General features: G+C 47.7%; 2 protein-coding genes across 4 annotated transcripts; both read right to left on the bottom strand.

The window, feature by feature from the left end:
* Positions 1–761: 761 nt before the first annotated feature.
* Positions 762–15,276, bottom strand: LOC105021946 (suppressor of tumorigenicity 14 protein homolog). The gene is made up of 19 exons (XM_029116349.2): positions 15,058–15,276; positions 14,084–14,264; positions 13,790–13,914; positions 11,314–11,381; positions 10,988–11,178; positions 10,773–10,871; positions 10,396–10,615; positions 10,152–10,294; positions 9,643–9,740; positions 9,317–9,426; positions 9,045–9,178; positions 6,336–6,440; positions 6,122–6,232; positions 5,587–5,700; positions 4,072–4,191; positions 3,776–3,959; positions 2,229–2,500; positions 1,901–2,037; positions 762–1,777 (listed from the first exon to the last, which is right to left on the bottom strand). The coding sequence occupies exons 1-19, from the start codon at positions 15,142–15,144 to the stop codon at positions 1,610–1,612; spliced, it is 2,667 nt and encodes an 888-aa protein (XP_028972182.2). The 5' UTR covers positions 15,145–15,276; the 3' UTR covers positions 762–1,609.
* Positions 15,277–15,720: 444 nt separating this feature from the next.
* tmprss7 (transmembrane serine protease 7) lies at positions 15,721–25,269 on the bottom strand. 3 transcript variants are annotated; one of them, XM_013139636.3, is made up of 18 exons: positions 25,017–25,269; positions 23,541–23,766; positions 23,310–23,440; positions 22,879–22,946; positions 22,601–22,794; positions 22,458–22,493; positions 21,813–22,041; positions 20,560–20,687; positions 20,365–20,477; positions 20,169–20,275; positions 19,928–20,064; positions 19,699–19,806; positions 19,480–19,587; positions 19,024–19,140; positions 17,933–18,116; positions 17,224–17,492; positions 16,806–16,942; positions 15,721–16,226 (listed from the first exon to the last, which is right to left on the bottom strand). In XM_013139636.3, the coding sequence occupies exons 1-18, from the start codon at positions 25,095–25,097 to the stop codon at positions 16,059–16,061; spliced, it is 2,541 nt and encodes an 846-aa protein (XP_012995090.2). In that variant the 5' UTR covers positions 25,098–25,269; the 3' UTR covers positions 15,721–16,058. The 3 variants fall into 3 exon arrangements, with proteins under 3 accessions (XP_012995090.2, XP_012995091.2, XP_012995092.2); XM_013139637.3 differs by having other exon boundaries at positions 20,560–20,684; XM_013139638.3 differs by lacking the exon at positions 23,541–23,766 and having other exon boundaries at positions 25,017–25,102.
* Between the last annotated feature and the right edge of the window lie 3 nt (positions 25,270–25,272).

Raw genomic sequence — 25,272 nt, 5'->3', positions numbered from 1 at the left:
GTTAGAACTGGAGTGGGATAAACTCCCAAGGAACCTACACAAGGAAAGTTCTTGTGGAACAGGGGTTGGAGTTTAAACCTATATGAAGGTAGATCGCCAGGAATGGGTTGGAGTTCAAACCAACAGGGAGGAAGATCGCCAGGAATGGGTTGGAGTTTAAACCAACAGGGAGGTAGATCGCCAGGAATGGGTTGGAGTTTAAACCAACAGGGAGGAAGATCGCCAGGAATGGGTTGGAGTTTAAACCAACAGGGAGGAAGATCGCCAGGAATGCGTTGGAGTTTAAACCTACAGGGAGGAAGATCGCCAGGAATGGGTTGGAGTTTAAACCTACAGGGAGGAAGATCGCCAGGAATGGGTTGGAGTTTAAACCTACAGGGAGGAAGATCGCCAGGAATGGGTTGGAGTTTAAACCAACAGGGAGGAAGATCGCCAGGAATGGGTTGGAGTTTAAACCAACAGGGAGGAAGATCGCCAGGAATGGGTTGGAGTTTAAACCTACAGGGAGGAAGATCGCCAGGAATGGGTTGGAGTTTAAACCAACAGGGAGGAAGATTGCCAGGAATGGGTTGGAGTTTAAACTTACAGGAGAGTAGCGCTTTGGGAATAGGTGTTGGAGATTAAACCTACAGGAGGCTCGCTCTCCAGGAATAAGGTTTAAGCCCTGCTATATGAAGACAGACAAGCAGGAAGACCAAACCAAACTTGAGACACAAGAGACAACACACTATTTGAACAAACCATATACGTGCTCTGTTTAATATGGATTTAACTCCTTCAATCATCTAAATACAAATGAGTAAAAACAATTTGTTTTCTGACATTTACATTTTAAAAAGCAGTAGAACGTATAAACCCTTGAAATGGGACAGGGCGACTGAGGTGCAATGTCATTTAGTTACCAATGGGTGGCACTGGTCTCTAGGACACTTGACCTCTGAGAAAATCTGTAAATCAAAAGTGTCTCTTAACCCGTCACACCCCAGACCAGCACAGGGTCCCCAAGGCAACTAGTCTCAGTTGTTGGTCTCATCGAAGGATATCATAATATTAAAATGAGATATGAGAGTATATCCAAAACAGATAATATTCTGATGATAGGGAAAGTTTGTTTTTTTTTCTTCTTTTTTTTTTTTTAAAACCCAAAATAAAATAGATTCTAAAAATGAGTATTTCCTATGACATAATGAACCTGCTCTGACATAAACCCTCCCATGCTCAGTTACACCAGGACACACACGCTACCGGACACACCCCTACAGAGACAACGTCCACTTCAACAGCCGCGTGCGCTGTGTGGACAGGAAGTAGACCTCGCACGTCGAGATCGGCACGGACGGCCTCGACGTGCACAAGCGGACGCGCCTCCGGGAGGAGAGAGGATGTGTCTGGGTACCATGGAAAGGGCGAAGAGACAAAGGGAGATGCTCGGCCTTAAACAAGGAAAAGGGGGGTGGGGTATGATTGGGAACAGTCGACAAGGGGCCAGCGGAGTCATAAAGCAGGAGCTGTTTAGCGGCGCCCCATTGCCCCTCCCCCAGTAGAATCACAGGGCGCCAGTCAGTGAGTGTGTCCATGGTGATGTCACCCAGAGGTCTGTGAGTCCGTGTCAGACCTGTCCTTTAGTTTGCTGGTGGATCCAGTCAGTGAACTTTGTGACCAGCGTGTAGACCCCAGGGCGGTTCTGCCGAGCACACCCCTCGCCCCAGCTCACAATCCCGGCCAGGAACCACCGCCGGCCCCTCTCCAGACATACCAGAGGACCCCCGGAGTCACCCTAGAAAAACCCGTGCAAAGACACAGACAGACATGTAAAAACATGTAAACCAGCGCAGAACCACGCAAACAGCAGGCACGCGTACACAACAACGAACACACACACACACACACACACCCCCACCTGACAGGCATCCACGCCTCCCTGCAGGTTGCCGGCGCAGAGCATCCTGGGAGTGACCGCGTCGTCATAGAGCTTATTACAGCTGTTCCGGTTGATGATCTTCACAGTGGCCTCCTGCAGCAGAGATGCCAGCTCCCCTGGGACAAACACAGGAACGCGGTGATGACATCATCAGCATGTCACAGGGTAGGAACTAGAAACATTGTATGTGTAAGCCCCCCCAAATGAGGAGTTACTGAAACAACTGTGGTTGTCATTTCTGACGTGCATATTTTCAGTCTTCTGCCGGGCGTCCGACGTCAGGCGTTACCGTTGGCACAGCCCTTACCATCCTCCATCAGGACGCCCCAGCCTGTGACGTAGCAGCTTGTTCCCGTGGTGAAAGCGTGGGAAGGGGCGGGGACGCAGACGGGCTGTACCAAGTCGCTGAAGTAGACGGGGCTGCTCAGCTCCAGCAGGGCGATGTCGTAGTCCGAGGTGAACTGGTCGTACTGGGAGTGGAAGACGATCCGGCGGATCGTTCTGGTGGCGGCGGCGTTGAGGGCCGTGTTCATCACACGCATGCCCATGTAGGCACGCCACACCCGCACATCAGAGTACCTACACACAGAGAAATACAGGTAACTATAAACACACAGAAATACAGGTAACTATAAACACACAGAAATACAGGTACCTACATACACACAGAAATACAGGTACCTACACACATGGAGAAATACAGGTACCTACATACACACACAGAGAAATACAGGTACCTACATACACACACAGAGAAATACAGGTACCTACATACACACACAGAGAAATACAGGTACCTACATACACACACAGAGAAATACAGGTACCTACATACACACACAGAGAAATACAGGTACCTACATACACACACAGAGAAATACAGGTACCTACATAGACACACGGAGAAATACAGGTATCTACACACACAGGGAGAAATACAGGTACCTACACACACAGAAATACAGGAACCCACACACGCAGAAATACAGGTACCTACAAATACAGGAAGACCTACACACAGGTCTTCCTGTGTGTAGGGAGAAATACAGGGAGAAATACAGGTACCTACACACATGGAGAAATACAGGTACCTACACACATGGAGAAATACAGGTACCTACATACACACACACACAGAAATACAGGTACCTACACACACATGGAGAAATACAGGTACCTACACACATGGAGAAATACAGGTACCTACATACACACACACACAGAAATACAGGTACCTACACACACATGGAGAAATACAGGTACCTACATACATGGAGAAATACAGGTACCTACACACACAGAGAAATACAGGTACCTACACACATGGAGAAATACAGGTACCTACACACACGTAGAAATACAGGTTGCTACACACACGTAGAAATACAGGCTGCTACACACACGGAGAAATACAGGCACCTACACACACAGAGAAATACAGGTACCTACACACAGGGAGAAATACAGGTACCTACACACACATGTAGAAATACAGGTACCTACGCACACATGTAGAAATACAGGTACCTACATACATGGAGAAATACAGGTACCTACACACAGGGAGAAATACAGGTACCTACACACAGGGAGAAATACAGGTACCTACACACACATGTAGAAATACAGGTACCTACACACACATGGAGAAATACAGGTACCTACACACACAGGGAGAAATACAGGTACCTACACACACATGTAGAAATACAGGTACCTACACACACATGGAGAAATACAGGTACCTACACACATGGAGAAATACAGGTACCTACACACACAGGGAGAAATTACTATGATGATAATGGTTAATCATGCTGCCAAGGGCCATGTGACAGTATTCAAGTATCTCACTTGATGGCGTCAGAGTCCTGGAAGCAGTGAGCAGCAGACAGGAGCCAGCGACTGGCCACCAGGGCCGCTCCGCACACATGACCGTAGCGCTCCATCTGCAGGCTGACCTGCCATGGCCACGCCCCCGTCCCCGCATCAGACCCACCCACTATCTTAGCACGCTTCCTGGGCCGCGTGCCACAACCTTTGGCGGGGAGGGGCGTTGCATTTGGTGTATAAGTAGGTTATGAATTGTGCATGTCAGTGCATTCGTACGTTTTATTAGTAATTATTTGAAATATGCAAATGTTTCTCACTGCAGCGTGTCTCATCTGATCCATCGGAACAGTCTTTGATCCCATCACACTCTGGGTTGATCTTATTCACACACTTCCCACTGGCACATTTAAAAGAGGACGAAGAGCACCCCTTGTGGACTGAAGAAAGACAGGGGGAGAAGAAGAGAGGGGAAAATGAAAATGAAAAAAAGAGAGAAGAAAAAGGAATGGTGTGTGAGAGAGAAAAGGAGAGTGTGTGGGAGACATGAAGAGAGAGAGAGAGAGATTGAGGTTTGATGGGGAAATACAGAAAGACAAATGGATTAAGGGATGGATGGTCATTATGATGGAGTGATGGATGATAATTATGATGGAGGGATGGATGGTCATTGTGATGGAGGGATAGATGATAATTCTGATGGTGGGACGGATGGTCATTGTGATGGAGGGATGGATGGTCATTGTGAAGGAGGGATGGTTGGTAATTGGGATGGAGGGATGGATGGTAATTGGGATGGATAAATGGATGGTCATTATGATGGAGGGATGGATGGTAATTATGATGGAGGGATGGATGGTCATTGTGATGGAGGGATGGATGGTAATTGGGATGGATAAATGGATGGTCATTATGATGGAGGGATGGATGATAATTATGATGGAGGGATGGATGGTCATTGTGATGGAGGGATGAATGTAATTGGGATAGAGGGATGGATGATCATTGTGATGGATGAATGGATGATCATTTTGATGAAGGGATGGATGATCATTTTGTTGAAGGGATGGATGATCATTGTGATGGAGGGATGGATGATCATTATGATGGAGGGATGGATGATCATTGTGATGGAGGGATGGATGATCATTGTGATGGAGGGATGGATGATCATTATAATGAAGGGATGGATGATCATTGGGATGGAGGGATGGATGATCATTATGATGAAGGGATGGATGGTCATTGTGATGGAGGGATGAATGTAATTGGGATGGAGGGATGGATGATCATTGTGATGGATGAATGGATGATCATTTTGATGAAGGGATGGATGATCATTTTGTTGAAGGGATGGATGATCATTGTGATGGAGGGATGGATGATCATTATGATGGAGGGATGGATGATCATTGTGATGGAGGGATGGATGATCATTATAATGAAGGGATGGATGATCATTGGGATGGAGGGATGGATGATCATTATGATGAAGGGATGGATGGTCATTGTGATGGAGGGATGAATGTAATTGTGATGGATGAATGGATGATCATTTTGATGAAGGGATGGATGATCATTTTGATGAAGGGATGGATGATCATTTTGTTGAAGGGATGGATGATCATTGTGATGGAGGGATGGATGATCATTATGATGGAGGGATGGATGATCATTGTGATGGAGGGATGGATGATCATTATAATGAAGGGATGGATGATCATTGGGATGGAGGGATGGATGATCATTATGATGAAGGGATGGATGGTCATTGTGATGGAGGGATGGATGGTCATGCAGGGATGATGGTTATTGTGATGGAGGGACGGACTCACATGTTCTAGTGCAGTTGACCTCATCGCTGCGGTCCTTGCAGTCAATGATACCATCACACACCGAGGACTTGGACACACACACCTTGTTGGGACACGTGTGGTAGCATTTACCTGCTGTGGGAACAACAGAGTGAACGCCTGGCCTGGAGTACAACACACACACACACAGTTCTTACCACAGGCCAGTCCTCCATGTAGCTGGTATAATGAAAACACATATTAATATGAGTATATGAGTATATAACAGACACGTAATCTAAAACGTGTGTTTGGTGAATAAAGTGTTGGTATGTAGTCCAGGTGTGTGTTTGGAGAATTGTGTTGGTGTGTAGAGCAGGTGTGTGTTTGGTGAATTGTGTTGGTGTGTAGACCAGGTGTGTGTTTGGTGAATTGTGTTGGTGTGTAGACCAGGTGTGTGTTTGGTGAATTGTGTTGGTGTGGTCCAGGTGTGTGTTTGGTGAATTGTGTTGGTGTGGTCCAGGTGTGTGTTTGGTGAATTGTGTTGGTGTGGTGCAGGTGTGTGTTTGGTACTCACCACAGTCTCCCTCTTCACTGCTGTCTCCACACTTACTCTGGCTGTTACACTGGCTTCTGTGAGGCTTGCACAAGCCGTTCCCACAATACACCTCACCAGGACGACACGTCGCTGGGCACAACAGACGGGCCATGTTTAAACAGTCCCCTGGCTTTCCCCACAAAGTATCAGTGAAATGTATAGACTATGAGGAGGACTATAGAAGGTTGCTTACAGCATTTAGCCTCGTCTCGTCCACCCGGACAGTCTTTGACCCCATCACACACCTTCCTGAGAGGAACACACCTCCCATCCCCACAGCGGAACTGACGGGGACACGCTGGGCAGACAGGGAGAGACGGACTAGCGACTGACTACAGCACATGTCCTTATATACAGACAGACTAGCGACTGACTACAGTACATGTCCTTATATACAGACAGACTAGCGACTGACTACAGTACATGTCCTTATATACAGACAGACTAGCGACTGACTACAGTACATGTCCTTATATACAGACAGACTAGCGACTGACTACAGTACATGTCCTTATATACAGACAGACTAGCGACTGACTACAGCACATGTCCTTATATACAGACAGACTAGCGACTGACTACAGCACATGTCCTTATATACAGACAGACTAGCGACTGACTACAGTACATGTCCTTATATACAGACAGACTAGCGACTGACTACAGTACATGTCCTTATATACAGACAGACTAGCGACTGACTACAGCACATGTCCTTATATACAGACAGACTAGCGACTGACTACAGCACATGTCCTTATATACAGACAGACTAGCGACTGACTACAGTACATGTCCTTATATACAGACAGACTAGCGACTGACTACAGTACATGTCCTTATATACAGACAGATTAGCGACTGACTACAGTACATGTCCTTATATACAGACAGACTAGCGACTGACTACAGCACATGTCCTTATATACAGACAGACTAGCGACTGACTACAGTACATGTCCTTATATACAGACAGACTAGCGACTGACTACAGTACATGTCCTTATATACAGACAGACTAGCGACTGACTACAGTACATGTCCTTATATACAGACAGACTAGCGACTGACTACAGCACATGTCCTTATATACAGACAGACTAGCGACTGACTACAGCACATGTCCTTATATACAGACAGACTAGCGACTGACTACAGTACATGTCCTTATATACAGACAGACTAGCGACTGACTACAGCACATGTCCTTATATACAGACAGACTAGCGACTGACTACAGTACATGTCCTTATATACAGACAGACTAGCGACTGACTACAGTACATGTCCTTATATACAGACAGACTAGCGACTGACTACAGTACATGTCCTTATATACAGACAGACTAGCGACTGACTACAGCACATGTCCTTATATACAGACAGACTAGCGACTGACTACAGCACATGTCCTTATATACAGACAGACTAGCGACTGACTACAGTACATGTCCTTATATACAGACAGACTAGCGACTGACTACAGTACATGTCCTTATATACAGACAGACTAGCGACTGACTACAGTACATGTCCTTATATACAGACAGACTAGCGACTGACTACAGTACATGTCCTTATATACAGACAGACTAGCGACTGACTACAGTACATGTCCTTATATACAGACAGACTAGCGACTGACTACAGCACATGTCCTTATATACAGACAGACTAGCGACTGACTACAGTACATGTCCTTATATACAGACAGACTAGCGACTGACTACAGCACATGTCCTTATATACAGACAGACTAGCGACTGACTACAGCACATGTCCTTATATACAGACAGACTAGCGACTGACTACAGCACATGTCCTTATATACAGACAGACTAGCGACTGACTACAGCACATGTCCTTATATACAGACAGACTAGCGACTGACTACAGTACATGTCCTTATATACAGACAGACTAGCGACTGACTACAGCACATGTCCTTATATACAGACAGACTAGCGACTGACTACAGTACATGTCCTTATATACAGACAGACTAGCGACTGACTACAGTACATGTCCTTATATACAGACAGACTAGCGACTGACTACAGTACATGTCCTTATATACAGACAGACTAGCGACTGACTACAGTACATGTCCTTATATACAGACAGACTAGCGACTGACTACAGCACATGTCCTTATATACAGACAGACTAGCGACTGACTACAGTACATGTCCTTATATACAGACAGACTAGCGACTGACTACAGTACATGTCCTTATATACAGACAGACTAGCGACTGACTACAGTACATGTCCTTATATACAGACAGACTAGCGACTGACTACAGTACATGTCCTTATATACAGACAGACTAGCGACTGACTACAGTACATGTCCTTATATACAGACAGACTAGCGACTGACTACAGTACATGTCCTTATATACAGACAGACTAGCGACTGATTACAGTACATGTCCTTATATACAGACAGACTAGCGACTGACTACAGTACATGTCCTTATATACAGACAGACTAGCGACTGACTACAGTACATGTCCTTATATACAGACAGACTAGCGACTGACTACAGTACATGTCCTTATATACAGACAGACTAGCGACTGACTACAGTACATGTCCTTATATACAGACAGACTAGCGACTGACTACAGTACATGTCCTTATATACAGACAGACTAGCGACTGACTACAGTACATGTCCTTATATACAGACAGACTAGCGACTGACTACAGTACATGTCCTTATATACAGACAGACTAGCGACAGACTACAGTACAGGTACTTATGTACAGACAGACTGGCGACTGAATATAGTAATATAGTACATGTAGTTCTGTTCATACTGACTTTCAGACTTGTAGTTCTGTACACGTGAGCACTTGGAATACACAGGTCTGACTGAGTGTGTGTGGACTCACTGCTCTCTGGTGAGAAGGCCCTGTACAGCAGGTAGAAGCCCTTGTGAGTGAGAGACTCATCAGAGTGGAAGTGCAGGGATACAGGAGAGGAGTAGATCCTCTGTCTAACGTTGTCAGCCATGGGGTTACATAGCCTGAGACCCCAACCACATACACATACACCACAAATGAACATAAAACAGAAATACACTTGGTAAAATAACACACACACACACAGACAGTAAAACCTTGCAGTGTATCATCACCAGTGCTGCTACCACGGCAACGCTTACTTGACCCCTCCAATATCCAGCCAGTCTTTCTCACAGCCGTCCGACAACGAGGAGTCCTGGATGTCCAATGTCACAATCGTCATGGAGATCAGGTATCCAGGCAACGGCGCCTGAAAGACATCAGAGTGAAGCAGCCTCTCAGACACAGGAATGCAGGAAACGCGGGGAGACAAACGCCTTCCTTGACCTCCTGTCACTACACACATACACGCACACACACAGTCACCGGACCACTGTGGACTACTGTCAGCAGCTTCCGAGGTGGACAGGGCTGTTGCTAACTAGACTGACCTGAACACACAGGAAAATGAAACACACACACACACCCGTATGGTCCAGCTACAGTCCATGTTTGGTGGGTAGTTGGCAGGGTGGTGGGGAGAAGACAACGAGCCATTCCAGGAGGATAGAGATCCTCCACAACCTACAGGGGGCGACAACCACACAGATGTATATACACACATTTAATAGACCAGTTATTATGCCAGTTATTACTTAAGATCCGTCATAAGACCTGTCGTACATATTTAATATACCAGGTATTACTTAAGATCTGTCATAAGACCTGTTGTACATATTTAATATACTAGGTATTACTTAAGATCTGTCATTAGACCTGTTGGACACATTTAAAACACTGATGCAGATTTATCTTGGTGACTTAAGACTTTGGCTCAGTGAGCTAACTTGGTTCAGTTGCACAGACAACTCTAGTTTGTTTCTGTCCAGTTACCATCCAGCCCCACGTAACGAAGGTCTAACAGGGGAGAGGTGAGGCCAGTCAAACGGGGGAGAGGTGAGGTCATTCTAACGGGAAAGGTGAGGCCAGTCTAACCTGCTTTGGGGACAGCTTGGAAGTAGGCCTTAAAGACGGCTCCATCTCTCTGTCTGCTGAAGGAGAATGTCACCAGCATCACGTTACCGGACGATGTCAGCTTCATCACAGGTGACGAGCCAGACACAGGCAACCCACACCACCTGTAATAGACAGCAACAAGAGTCTCAACACCCACAACGACAACACATAACAGACACAGCATAGACATAAACCACAGACAAACACAACAGACACACAGTACCTGGCGATGATCTTGTTTTGTAGAGGAAGCAGGAAATCGTAGGCAGAGAGTTTGTGGGCAGAGCAACTTCCGGGCGCGGCTCCGTCCAGGGTGAGGACGACCAGGCGTACCACGTGACCCGACGGGACTCGCAGGCGCCACTGGTAGTAGGGCTTCTTGGGGTTAACCAGGCTCAGGGAACGATTGTTTCCATACTTTGCATAGAGGTCAAAGGACATTGCTGTGGGGATGGCGAGATTGTTTGGATCGAAGGGCTGCCATGACCATGGTAAAACGTAGCTGTACCATATTATATAGGAAGTGTCTTTGCGTGAAGGCGTCGGCTAGAGGAGCGTCCCTCTAGAACAGCATTTTGGGAGGACTTCCTCATTCCTCACCTTGAAATCCCAGTTGCCACTTGCCACCCTGAAGAGTGTTTGGGTTCTTAATTTTATCTGCCTTGTCATCTTCCTCAAAGTCTTCATCGGAGTCCAAACCTACGCACACACATATTACATAACAGGCCTTTTTGTTCATGTTGAAGCAAGAATAAACCCAACTGAATAACTCTGGGAGCCGTAGTTCAGGGAGAGTTCACGGTAAACTACAGTACCCAGGAGGCTGAGCACTTCTTCATCCCTCTCCATGTAATAGCGCTCCTCGTTGCGGCTGTACAGCAGCTTGTTGTTGCCAGGGAGACGCCGCTGCACGCGTTCCGGATTCCACCGCTGGATATCCATGGCAACGCCCTCTGGGGCTGAGAACTTACTCCAGTAGAATGCGTTCAGTCCGTCTACTCCTTCACTGTCAACACACACACACACACACACACACATAGAAACACACAAGCCCAAACACACACGCAAGCACAGGCAGTTTCACAGGTCCGGCATTTATGGTAATTTCCTGTGTGTTGATCCCATCCAGGGCGGGCCTCACCTGAAGGCGGTAATTCCTGAGCGGAGGTGGTAGGAGCTCCAGGGTGAGGACTCGTACAGCTCTGACAACTGATCCAACGTCGTTAGGATGCCGCCACAACAATGTCAGAACCGCACCACAACATTTTCATAATGCCCCCACAACGTTGTTAGAATGCATCCCAACGTGGAGACAAACAGCCGGTGGAAAGAAGGGAAATAAAACGACAACAAACAGCATGAGAATATTAGAAACGAGCCACGTTCTATGTTTCTTCTGCTAAAGGGGAAAGCCTTTATGTCACAGGGTGATAAAGCAACAGGAATGAAGTCACAACTGTATGTGTGTCACAAGTACTCCTGGATGAACCTGCAGCCTTAACACAAAAGCTCAGTTCTTGTGTGTGTGTGTGTGTGTGTGTGTGTGCACCCCATGTGTACAGTTTGTATAAATGCGTGTGTTTAATGTGCATACATGTGTGTACATACATTACTATACTCAAGTCCAGCAGACCATGGTAAGTCAGGGACAATTAGGAAATTCTGCAGGTCCAGATTTGGGGAAAGAAAATATTTTTGGGATAAGCTCAGTGTAAGGATTCTGATGAGGTTTAGGGTTAGGTTTGTGTTCAGATCTTTGGTAGAACTTAGCTTTTTGGGGTTAGGTAAAGTCCAGACAAGTATGGTAAAACAAGTGTGCTTGTGTTTGGTTTGGGGAGGCACAGAGCTCCATTGTGTGCATATCTCCACCTAGCCTGTCATGCAGACATACCCTGGACTGGATGAATCTGTGGCCTGGGTTTAATCAACCCAACAGCGTAACAGAGACCCCCACACAGTCTCCGTTATGGTCAGATTACAGCAATTACAGTTAATTATTACCTCAGAAGACCTCCGACCCTGTCAATTAACCAGACTATGTTTACCGTACATGACCCCAGTCCATGCAGGGTCTCGTACCCCCTTCCCTCTGCAGTGTATCCCCTCGTTGGACCTACTCCGGTCCTGGTCCCTTCCTCTATGACAGTTTTAAGGCGATCCTTTTTCTCAGCCGTGACCTCAAATGTAGGTTCTTCAAAGTAACAACCCCTGTCTAAACCTGACCTCTCCCCATCTAATACTCAACCGCTCCTCATCTAATTCTGCTCCTCTCCTCCTCTCCTCATCTAATACTCAACCGCTCCTCAACTAATTCTGCTCCTTTCCCCATCTAATACTCCACCTCTCCTCCTCTCCCCATCTAATACTCCACCTCTCCTCATCTAACACTCCACCTCTCCTCCTCTCCCCATCTAATACTCCACCTCTCCTCATCTAATACTCCACCTCTCCTCCTTTCCTCATCTAATACTCCACCTCTCCTCATCTAATTCTGCTCCTTTCCTAACTAATACTCCACCTCTCCCCATCTAATTCTCCACCTCTCCCTACCACATACTCCACCTGTCCTCCTCTCTCCATTTCAAACTCCACCTCTCCATCTCATGCTCCACGACACCCCCTCTCGCCACCTCATACTCACCCTCTCCATCTTATACTGCCCCCTCTCACCCTCAACTTCTCTCTCCCACCGGTCTGTCTGAATCCATCTCTCTCTGACGGTCTGTCTCCCTCTGTCAGGCTGTGTCCCTGTTTATCTGTCCCTCCCTCCATCTCTATCTGTCTGTCCCTCCCTCCATCTCTATCTGTCTGTCCCTCCCTCCATCTCTATCGGTCTGTCCCTCCCTCCATCTCTATCTGTCTGTCCCTCCCTCCATCTCTATCTGTCTGTCCCTCCCCCCTACACTCCCTGTCGGTCGGTCTGTCTGTCTGTCTGTCTGTCTGTCTTTCTCCCTGCTCTGGAGGCAGTGAGGCACAGAGTGGCTGATTGTGTGAAAGTAACACAGACAATGTTTTTATTGAGGGCCTGCTCTTCCTCTCACTCTGGCAGCCTGGGCCCCGCTGTGCTTACAAACGGCGGGCTTGTCCTCACCAGTGAAAAGGCCCCAGTCCCCAGGGGCCTCAGACCTCAGCGCCCCCCAGGACTCACACACAGACCAGGGCTCCTGTTACACACCCGCTTTACATTTACCACCGAGACAGTGAGAGGGAAAGCGGAGCAAGGGTTTGGGAGAAGGGGGGGGGTTGAGGCGAAGAGAGAGCAGCAGCCTTCCGGAGTGATATCAGTACCCCTACGAACGACATTCTTTAAAAGGCCACATCGATGACTGACATTTAGTCAGTAGACTCTAGAACGCCACTGTTAGGTGGTCAGAGCTCTAGAGACAAGTTCAGTCTGCCTGTATTCACAGTGATATTTTGTAAGCCAACAGCAGAGTGGGGACAAGCTACATCTAAGAACAGCAGAGGACCGGCTAGTACAGACATTGTGCCACAGGACAGTACCAAACAGGCCTGGACAGAACGGGACAGTGCAGAATACGACTCGACAGAACCGGAACAGTATGTAGAACAGGAGCGGACGGTACAGAAAGGGACGGGAAGAGCATTGAACTTACGTAGCGGCTCGCAGCCTGAGCCTTGAGGCGGAACTGAGGTGAGGCGGGGTCGGCCAGGTCCAACGTGAAGCTCGTGTTGGTGAACTCCACACTGCCGCCGAGGTAGAACACTGAGGGGGGCGGAGCTGAGATACATACATTGAAGCGCGAATGTTACGGTGTTTAAAACATGCACACGCACTGACTGAAGTACTCCACCCATTGACTGACAGTTCCTTCGAAAAAACCTATTCAAAGGGAGGGTTTGTGTCGAAGCCTTGCGGCACCTCAAGACAGGCAGAGCAGCGTACTCACATGTGAAGAAATGGAGACCCAGAGCAATGGCTCCAGTAATGGGCAGGAGGCCTAGAGCCCACCTCCTCCACCCCCCACAGACAGGACGTCGACAGCACTCGTCAACCCAGTCCCGTCGATCGCTCGGAGCCTTGGACTCCGTTGGGGGGCTAACTGAGTCACGGGCCTCTGTAATGACCCCCTATGTCAGAGAAAAAACGGCTTCACTTACTCACGTCACTACACACTCCCCCACCTTTATGCCAGCTGCAGACTTCTTTGTGGTCTTGTTCCCTCTAATCATAGTATGGTGAGGGTCAGCAGAGCAAAAGTTTAACGTGAATCCTAAAAAGAGTAAATGTTCCAGATTTAAATAAAAATTTTGTAATTTATCCGAAATCTAACCCATGCCCCCCCCCCCCCCTCATTTAATGTTTTTTATTTTGTGATGAACGGTAAACAGGTGACTTAATCAGTTTATGGAGCGCGACAACAGCAGAGAACCTTCCGAGTTTTTTGAAGGAATTGAAGTGAAATATTTGTTTTAAAGGAACTGAAGTGAAAGATTTGTTTTAAAGGAATTGAAGTGAAAGATTTGGCGTCTTGGCAGGACTCCCGGGGGAGCGCACAAAGCGTGGCTCGAGGGGTCTGCTTTCCCACGGCCTCGCGCAGCTTTGTCAGCATTCTATCAAGCGGTGCACTCTGACATATAGACCTTCAGGAGTGCGAGAACCAGATACACCTAGAGACGGATTTTACAATTAAGATTAACTAGAAAGTTGGTCAGCCAAATCTTTTCACGCGGACCGACCACATCCGATTATATAGTATGTAGCGAATTCTAATAATAAAGAAGGCCTATTATGAAACGCATTAATATCTATACCCGAAAAAGACCGCTGCTTTGATAGTGGAATCCGAACAGCATCCCTTTGTCTCCCCCTCTGTTCGGGCAGGGTGAAAAGTGCGGCGAGGGCTGAAGCCGTCTCTCTTACCTGTGCAGGTGAACCGCCAGCAGAACAATGTCCATATCCAGAGACGCTGTAAACCTCACTGGTTCTGCTTTTAGGAAGAGTCCTCATGGCACTGTCCCGTTTGGCTCCGTAGCGGCGATATGCAACGATATCCCAGGCATAGAAATCACGGGGAGGAGAGACGCTTTTTTGCTATACTAATCCTCTTTTGAAAAGCGCAGAAACCCGACCTGAGCGGGTTGGATGCGGCGGGAGCATTCACTCACTCCCGGGTATACCTGTGCGGGCAGGTGTCACACGGAGCCCCAGAATGCAGCGCGGCACAATGGTACCACTCACCGAGCTGAGGTACCACTATGAAATGGTACAACCCACACAACCATCCGTGTGATGGAAAATGTGGGCAAACTTCCTCCGCCGTGAACCGCTCTGCTAGACAAAAGATTGTTTGAGAGCACTGTGCATACTGTATATGAAAAAAGTGAAACTGGCTGGCATGGGTTTAGAAGTAGAATTACAAAAACATGTTGGAACCACAATAACCTGTAATTCGTGGCTAGACTTTGTAACAAGATACTGAATATGAATTACTTGATACGGGTGATGACTTAATAAACGACAAACACAAAAAGGTCGGGAAAAATATAGTCACTCAGAAACTGTTTCCACAACAGAGTTTTATTGTCATGACTTTACAAAATATCAGTTGTATGACAGATGATGCCGCACCAATTTATAAAGCCCCCAATTTATAATTACATAAAAGCATGGAGGTTGAAGAGTGAATGACCATGTTTAAGAACAACATGTTTGAGGTAATGTTAGATTGGCTTGAAAGGACCTCACCTGCATCTAAAATCCTGTCAATCTCACCTGACCTGCCTAATTGTTAAGCCTAAAACACAGTCCACCTTCTAACAGGTAAATTGCATGATACAGATGTAACAGCACAGTAATTACCGAGCAGTTATATTCGATAGCAGTTGAAATAGGACTATAAAACTAAATGGGTTGTGATCCACTCAGGGGACGATGTGGTTCTGGATCCAGCTGGTGAACTTGTTAACCCGGGTGTAGACGCCAGGCAGATTAGGTCTGCCACAACCTGCCCCCCAGCTCACGATGCCCGTGAGGAACCAACGCCCCTCTGGGCCTGGAGCTCGGCATGACAGAGCGCCCCCTGAATCACCCTGTGAATGGAAAAACGGGGGGCATGGTACGAGTAAGGACGCACGTTCGAGATGTACATGTTGGAACTCACGGTCCACTTGGTGTTGTGGAATTGTGTCGATAAGATGTTCATTTCAATTTGGAGGTTCCTCAGCCGGGTTAGTCGCTTGAGCGAGCCATAGTAGCAGTAGCGGATAGACTCACCGACAAACCAACCTCAGTTTGTTATAAAACATCCCCAGAAAGAAGAAACTCCACAGCCATCTCAGGCTTAACACGCATGTCCAAAACAAAACACATGGCTATGTCCACTATGGCTCATGCAAGTAACTAAGGCAAAAAAACAAGCTCAGGAATGAGGAACTTAAAAACATAAAAGAACTGTCCATGTCATGGTATAACTGTAAAAGGAAATGGAAAATGAGGTCTTACATACGATGTCCCTTTAAGGGTCAGAGTCTATGGCTGAAAGCATATTAAAAGGCTTTTTAGAAGATACAAATATATCAGGGAGGAGGGCACAGCGAGGCTACAAGGCTTTTTGAAGTACAGGGCCGGGGGAACCAGGAAGAATCTGAGGGTGGTGGTCGGTCTCTTACCTTGCAGGCGTCTTGCTCTCCAGAGGGGACCCCGGCACACAGCATGCGGGGTGTGATGGGGCCGTACCTCCTCTTACATTCACTCTGATCCAGGACGAACACCTCCGCCTTCTGTAACACCGTGGGAAGGGTTTTATCTGAGGAGGGGGGTGGGGGGTGGGGGGGGTGGTGAGAGACCTGGTTGGCCAAACTCTGTAGATCCACAGCTCCAGTTTAACATGTCCCCGGGGCTCAGACCAGAGGTCCACTGATTACATTGAACATCAGCCACAGAGCACCCTGCACCCCCACCCCAGCCCCGCCCCACCACCACCCACTGCCCCAAGAAGCTGCAGCAACGAGGGCGATGTTTCGGGACAAGCGGGCGGCACCGCCGGACGAAATGTCCAAATACACGGCGTTGGTTCAGTCTCCTCACCGTCCTCTGAGAGGTACCCCCAGCCCGTGACCCAGCATTGGTGGGCCCTGGTGACGGTCTGTGAGGGCGCCGGGAGACACACCGGCTGGACGAAGGGGCCCAGGGAGGACGGCCATGGGCTCCTCAGCCGCAGCAGGGCCACGTCGTAGTCGAAGGTCTGCCCGCTGTAGTACTCGTGCACCACGATGCGCCGGATCTCACTGACGTGCCTGGCGCTGCCCTGGGACAGCATGCCGAGGTGGGCGCTCCACTGGCCCGGGTCAGACAGCCTGGGATGGGGGGGTTCAAGGGTTAAAGGTTGCGGGCTGAACTCGGGGAAAACGTGATTACATAAGCCTCATTTCAGTGAAATGGCGGGTTTCAACCGGCGCTGACGCGGGCATGCGAACGCAGATGCTGGGCTGACGGGTTTCAAATGGTTTGGTGTTTTAACTTGTCGGCGTGATACCGGTCCACTATGATTCGCTGCGGTTGTAACGTGGTCATAAAGTGGTCAGTCAGCAGAATGCATACGTGTCACATGGCGGTGTGTTTGAGACGTACGCCCTTTAGCCAACGGGGTCCCACGACTGCAGGGCCGGCCTTAAGGGGGACACTCACGTGTGCTTGTGAACCAGAGGTCTCGGGTACCAGCCCAGTGCGCGGAAAAACCCGGGGAGAAAGTGGCCACGGACCGAGCAGCGGCGCGACGTCCCATACATCTACACACCTGTCCTTGCTGAAGCAGTGTGCTGCTGAGATGAGCCAATCGGAGGACACGACAGTGGCTCCGCAGTACAGGTAGCCGGAGAAGTGCAGGCTGACCTGCCATGGCCACTCCCCTTCCACAGCATTGACTCCGCCCACCACCCGGGGACCTGAGTCCGCTCTTGCCGGACGGGGACGGCCGCAGGCTGCAAAGCACATCATCAGCAAGAGGTTTTAGAGAATATGTGTGATGTCTGTGTGTGTTTTGGTGAACGTCTCTGATGTTGTATTTCTGTTTGTCTCTGTGTGTGTGTGGGCGTGTTGTAAAGTACAGTAAATGTGCTGAGTCACTTTGACAGACCAGCTGGCAGCAGCCTTATTAAAAAAACGACAGCACTACGAGGTGTGTGTGTGTGTATTCCAAGCCTAGGCTGCTCCCATTACAGTGTAATAACAGTAAACACAGACAGCCACTCGGGCGACGGGCAGAACAAGGCTTCAAGTGAGCAGCTACAGAACAGGACCTAATAACGGCAACTTAATGAAAACCCCCGGCCGGGTCATTTGGAGGGTCCCACTGAACTGAGTAGGGATAATTTGGGCCCGGTAGACTGATAGAAGCTGAGCAGATACGTGGGAGAGATTAAAGTGATTGAATGTATTTGGATATTGAGGTTTCGTTGCAGTTAAAGGGATATCCAATTTAGACCTACTGTAATTTATCACGCACTAATGGTGTTATTGTATCACGCCAACTGTTTTTTCAGTCAAAGTTCCATTGCTGATCCTCTTTGGCTGGCTTATTCACAGTCATAGCAGTAGTGGATGGACATAACGGAAATCCAAAGAAGCGAGCCCCAGTGTGTTTCGGAGCCCCAGTGTGTTTCGGAGCCCCAGTGTGTTTCGGAGCCCCAGTGTGTTTCGGAGCTCCAGTGTGTTTCGGAGCTCCAGTGTGTTTCGGAGCTCCAGTGTGTTTCGGAGCTCCAGTGTGTTTCGGAGCTCCAGTGTGTTTCGGACCACACTGCTGTAGATTTGTCCACTACCACTACACTGTATGTTTATGTTGTAGTGTATGTGGTCCAGTGACAGGTTTTGTTCCGGTTGAGGACTCACCACAGTCACGCTCGTCACTCTGATCAGCGCAGTCAAGGACTCCATCACATCTGGCGTTCCTCTTCCGGATACAGGATCCACTGTTACACCTGTAGCTGATGTCAGAGCAGCTCATCTCTGTTCAGCCACAGGGAAAACACCTGGTATATTCCTCTGTGAGTGCACATTCTACATACTACATCCAGGACCAGTCAAGAGTTTGGACACCTACTCATTTTTATTTTTACTATATAGACATCAAAACTATGAAATAGCCCAGAGAATGCAAAAAGTGTACAAAGGTGTCATCAAGGCAAAGAGTGGCTTCTTTTAAGAATCCACAATATTACATTTATTTTGATCACTTTTTGGGTTACTACATGGTTCCATGTGATATTTCATAGTTTGGAAGTCTTCATTATTATTCTCACGAATACCTTCCAAAGAAACTGGATAAAGAAAAGGATTCCGTTCTACCCAGAGTGCAGTTGGTTTCATCCCTTCCGTTGATGCAGTCCACCTCACCATTGCAGACATAGAGAGCGTGCAGAGGACTAGAGCTTCCACAGTTTAAACTAGGCGTTGCTGAAAAGGAAAACATTTACAGGAATATCTCAGCTTCTAGCAAATAACTTAGCAATGTCAGAGCTGAGAGTGGCTGAAGTTGCCAGTCCTGGCGCTTTGTTACACGCATACAGCAGAAGACTTCATCGCTCTCATCCTGACAGTCGTCCACGCCATCACACCGTCGGATCTTCTCCACACACAGCCCCGTGACGCACAGGAAGTAACCCTCGGCACACGCTGAGAGAGAGGAGTGGGGGGGGGGGGGGTATTTAGACATCTTCAGATTTCTTCAGGATTGTGAGGTCTGACCGAGAGGGAAGAAGCTAGATTAGAGTAAGAGGACCGGGGAATCTCTTACGCTGGCTGATGTTGAAGCTGCTGTATTCAGCCTGGAACGGCTGCCCAGAGTTCCGTGAACTGGATCGGAACTCCACTTCGGAGTCATAGTGAGGGATCCGGAACACAGTGGTGTAGTCTGTGTAACTGCCGCAGTATCTGGACACACAATCAAATCAATTCAAAGCTAATGTGGTAATCGGTCTGTTTTTCATATGGGACATGCGCGCACACACACACACACCACACACACACACACTTACATGATCTCATTGACCTTCCACCAGCCGTGCTCACAGGCTGTTACATCCTTCAGCTTCAGCACGTAGTTGTAGAACATCAGAGCTACGCCCAGGGAGGTGCTGGGGGTCTGTAGACAGCAACATGTGCAGTTTTTGTCGTTTTCTTGGGGGAGGTGAACAGTAAAAGGGGGAGGAGTTTGGGCTGAGCCTGAAATACCTGAAACCTCCATGTGCAGGAGCCCTGAGGGGGTATCAAGCTGGGGTAGAAGGGACTGGAGATCTGATCAATGAAACCTGGATCAGCCTGGGTCTTGACTGAAATCAAACACTCTGGTGGGGAAACACAAAACAGTGGGATAAAAACACCAGTCCACCAGTTTGTGTGATTATACTGAGCGATAATCTGTTTTACGTTCGTCAGCAATGGCCTGGAAATGTCCTTGGAAGTTCTTGTTCCCCGGGGTCATCCTGAAGGAGAGCAGCATGAAGTTGGACGTGGACACCAGAGACAGAGACTGGGACACAGGATCACACATCCTACTGGACAGAGACACGTGATCAAACATCCTACTGGACAGAGACACAGGATCAAACACCCTACAGGACAGAGACACGTGATCAAACACCCTACAGGACAGAGACACATGATCAAACATCCTACTGGACAGAGACACGTGATCAAACATCTTACAGGACAGAGACACGTGATCAAACATCCTACTGGACAGAGACACAGGATCAAACATTTTACAGGACAGAGACACATGATCAAACACCCTACAGGACAGAGACATGTGATCAAACACCCTACAGGACAGAGACACGGGATCAAACATCTTACAGGACAGAGACACATGATCAAACACCCTACAGGACAGAGACATGTGATCAAACACCCTACAGGACAGAGACACGTGATCAAACATCTTACAGGACAGAGACATGTGATCAAACATCCTACAGGACAGAGACACGGGATCAAACACCCTACAGGACAGAGACATGTGATCAAACACCCTACAGGACAGAGACATGTGATCAAACACCCTACAGGACAGAGACATGTGATCAAACACCCTACAGGACAGAGACACGTGATCAAACACCCTACAGGACAGAGACACGTGATCAAACACCCTACAGGACAGAGACACGGGATCAAACATCCTACAGGACAGAGACATGTGATCAAACATCCTACAGGACAGAGACATGTGATCAAACACCCTACAGGACAGAGACACGTGATCAAACATCTTACAGGACAGAGACATGTGATCAAACACCCTACAGGACAGAGACACGTGATCAAACATCTTACAGGACAGAGACATGTGATCAAACATCCTACAGGACAGAGACATGTGATCAAACACCCTACAGGACAGAGACACGTGATCAAACACCCTACAGGACAGAGACACGGGATCAAACATCCTACAGGACAGAGACATGTGATCAAACATCCTACAGGACAGAGACATGTGATCAAACACCCTACAGGACAGAGACACGTGATCAAACATCTTACAGGACAGAGACATGTGATCAAACATCCTACAGGACAGAGACAGGGGATCAAACACCCTACAGGACCTGTCTGGGATTCTACCTGTGTATTAACACGGACATACAGTAGCAGATCCATTCAACCACACGACTCACCTGTATAAAGTGCGCCCCCTCATGGGCAGCAAGGCGTCATACACAGTGAAAGCGTCGCTGACACAGTCACTGGGCTCGATGAGCAGGGAGCTGATGGTGAGGCGGATCAGAGAGCCCGGGGCAGACGTCAGCTTGACGAAGCAGCTCAGGCCCCCCCACGACGAGTACACGTTCAGGGGAACCCTGGAGCCTGGCACGCTGGCATACAGCTTGTCCACACACTGGGAACCTGGCACGGGAAGAGGGCTGTCGGCTTGTACCCACCATTGCCAGCGCCAGCTCAAGCCCTTTGGGGGGGCCCTAAGCAGAATTATATTTGGGGACCCACCCCTCTCCCCTTGCGGTTTGGGGCTCACTAGAGGTCGGGGGTCCTTAAGCAACTGCTTATGTAATTTATGACTTGATCTGGCCCTGATCGTTAACATGCTAATGAGTGTGCATAGTGAACATCAGGGGCCTAAAATGACAGATGAACTGAGTTAACTCATATGGTGTAATTGGGGTAACTAATTTGCTGCAGTTGGGGTAACTTGCTGTAATTGAGGTAACTCATTTGCTGTAATTGTGGTAACTCATCTGCTGTAATTGAGGCAACTCACTTGCTGTACTTGAAGTAACACATTTGCTGTAATTGAGGTAACTCACCTGCTGTAATCGCTGTGTAATCTGAGCGTAAGGCAGCTGCAAAGAATTAATAAACATAGGAAATGATTGTGTACCGTTACGCACACGCAAATGTACACACAGACAAGATGCGCGCACAGACACACACACACACACACACTTACCATTAACAAGTATGGAGTCCATGTCGACAGGCAGGCCCAGGAGGTAGCCTACGGAGGACCTGTTCTTCAGGCTGGTGAGAACGGAGTCTCTGAGGATGGCTCCCACACACTCCTCACACACTGTCGGGGCCGTCAGGCTCGGCACCACGAACACAATCCAGAAGTGCACCAGGACACCACCCTCGTCATTATCACTGGGACACAGAGGAAACGCTGAAATGACATGCCGTGTGTCCAGGGTTTTGCACCAGCCACTTAGTGGGAGACTGACAGTGTACCTGAGGTCTGATATGGCGGAGAGTTTGTAGAGTTTGGACACTGAGGACATCCTGTATACGCTGCTCACCTGTGGGACATGGGGGAGGACATTAGTAACCATGGAGATCCTAAAGGACAGTTAACATTAGTAAGCATGGTGATAATAAAGGACAGTTAACATTAGTAACCATGGAGATCATAAAGGACAGCTAACAATAGTAACCATGGAGATCATAAAGGACAGTTAACATTAGTAAGCATGGTGATCATAAAGGACAGTTACCATTATTAACCATGGAGATCATAAAGGACAGTTAACATTAGTAACCATGGACATCATCATAAAGGAGAGTTACCATTAGCAACACTGCCACCTGTCAAAATACATTTCCTACTATGGTGATGACAGCATTATTTTGTATGAACAGACCTATGAGCCGATCACACTCACCACATGCTGGATCTTGTTGGTCATGGATATAAATTCGTGGGAATCAGCTTGGCGATATTCCGGGATAAACTCCACGTTGGCAACACGGAACATTCCCGCAAAATACACTCCGCTGTTGCTCTCTCTGCGAACTGGGAAACAGCACAGTCTCTATCGTGGTCTCTGGGTGTATGTCTGTGTGTTAACCATCTTTGTGTAACGTAACTTGACACCCTGTGCATGTGCGCTTACATATGAAGACCCAGAGCAGTGACCATATGATGATCATGACCACAAACACCACCACAGTGATCAGGATGGTCAGGTTCTGGAGGTTCCACAGAGGGGCCCAGCTCTTCCTGGGCAGCTGGGTCCTGATACGTGCCAGGCGCTTGGCCCTGCTGTGGGCGTTGTACCGCCTACACAGCCCCTTGAGGGTGTAGTCCACCGTGGCCACTTCCACCGTCACATCATTCACCTGTCACATCGACAAAACTGAGCAGCTTTAACAGCACCATTATTTCGTTCATATAGAGCGTCAGATTATCTCCTCCAAGCCCACGGGCCGTCTTCCAAGGCGTTAATAAAGGTAAACATTAAAACCTGCGAGTAATATTTATCACAAAATATATATGGTGTGTACCGTAATCGATTGGCGGTGCCCAATTTTGTGTTTTCGCTGTGCCAGAACATTCGTTTCTCACATAGATTACCGATATTTATTGAAGTTCTGTCAAATGACGTTAGTGGAGGGAGAGCAAACCAGGTGACCCTGCTCTCCAAGTTAATAGCATGGAGAAACAATCAAAAAATTACTTCAAGCGATTTATGAAGTTAGACAAATTGTAGATATTTGTCCTTATTCCCCGTTAATGGATTATTCTGTGACGGCCGTTTCTTGATAGTGGCCAGATGGATTGTAAGCAGCTTCCACTTCCTGATAATTGATCCATCTCTGCATCCTGAGGTAGCAAAACACTTATATTTTGTACCCTTTGCTTAATCCATGCGTGTCTAATACTTTATCTCTTAAAGTTATAAATCGTCAAATGCTGTATTTAAGTTTTTCTTCTAAAATAAACCCGTCATTTCTTTTTGTAAAAAATATATTGTATATTCGTGCAATGTTGCTAAAGGTAATAAACATGAATTTTTCGTAATAATTTCACAGAAAAAAAGAAACACGAAACTTCTCACAAGAACCCCTGAAAGTAATAACATCAAACTAGTCTCTCGAAATTACATAGGCTACAGAACAGTGGTCAAATATTTACTTAGAAGTTGTAACGAGTTGCATTCAGGTTAAGTGTTCAGTTTTCAAGGCTCAGTTTACCGTGAGGTGCCTAGTAACCCCATCGCCTCCAAAACGCTCCCACTCAAGTTTCTCTGTGCTTTCATTATTCATGCAGTGCCATCCCATCCAGTGCACCATATAACTGGGGTATTGATTCTCTCCGCAGAATATATTTTTAAACTATTCCTTTAAACGAGTCCATCACGCGCCGTAAACACATTAATAGCGAAGGGAATTAGGCGATGTGTTCCACTTGAGTAGGCTACTTAAGAGCAAAATTTACAGTCAAACGTGCGTAAAAACCATTCCATCGCTTAACTTTTCTCGGGATAGATGCACAATTTTCTTGTCACTTTAGAGCTTACGTATTTTGGTTTAATACTGAAATTCTTCCCGTCCACCAAAAGCATGTAAAAACGCTACGCTACACTTACGCTGGTAGTGTCTCCTTGAGACGCACAGTCATCTCTGACTGCTCCGCCAGTCTGCTCGCCGTCGTCGCGCTGAGTCCCCATCGCACTTCGTCCCTCTCATATCATCCATCGGATCGTTCGTTCCAGAGTGACGTCTGCCATTTCTATTCTTCCCCTCTCGAAACGGCAAAGTACAGACATGAAAGAGGCATAAGGGCTGGGAACTGGTTAAAAGGTGCTGTGGTGGAGCGCCTCCGCATTTACCAAAAGCCGCCAG

The sequence above is a fragment of the Esox lucius genome, chromosome 21 (assembly GCF_011004845.1).
Source record: "Esox lucius isolate fEsoLuc1 chromosome 21, fEsoLuc1.pri, whole genome shotgun sequence".
Taxonomy (NCBI): domain Eukaryota; kingdom Metazoa; phylum Chordata; class Actinopteri; order Esociformes; family Esocidae; genus Esox; species Esox lucius.
Note: the sequence above shows the minus strand (reverse complement) of the source record. Positions and strands in the feature narration are given on the sequence as shown.

What these genes read in the sequence shown, in the direction of transcription:
- LOC105021946 (XM_029116349.2), bottom strand. Translation starts at nt 15,144, where the DNA reads ATGAGGACTCTTCCTAAAAGCAGAACCAGTGAGGTTTACAGCGTCTCT. An exon ending in CAAAACAAGATCATCGCCAG is followed by an intron (nt 10,295 to 10,395) that starts GTACTGTGTGTC and finishes TGTCTATTACAG; the next exon opens with GTGGTGTGGGTTGCCTGTGT. An exon ending in CCAAGCTGTCCCCAAAGCAG is followed by an intron (nt 9,741 to 10,151) that starts GTTAGACTGGCC and finishes CGCCCCCTGTAG; the next exon opens with GTTGTGGAGGATCTCTATCC.
- tmprss7 (XM_013139636.3), bottom strand. Translation starts at nt 25,097, where the DNA reads ATGGGGACTCAGCGCGACGACGGCGAGCAGACTGGCGGAGCAGTCAGA. An exon ending in CTCAAGGAGACACTACCAGC is followed by an intron (nt 23,767 to 25,016) that starts GTAAGTGTAGCG and finishes TCGATGTGACAG; the next exon opens with GTGAATGATGTGACGGTGGA. An exon ending in CCTGCACATGGAGGTTTCAG is followed by an intron (nt 20,276 to 20,364) that starts GTATTTCAGGCT and finishes TGCTGTCTACAG; the next exon opens with ACCCCCAGCACCTCCCTGGG.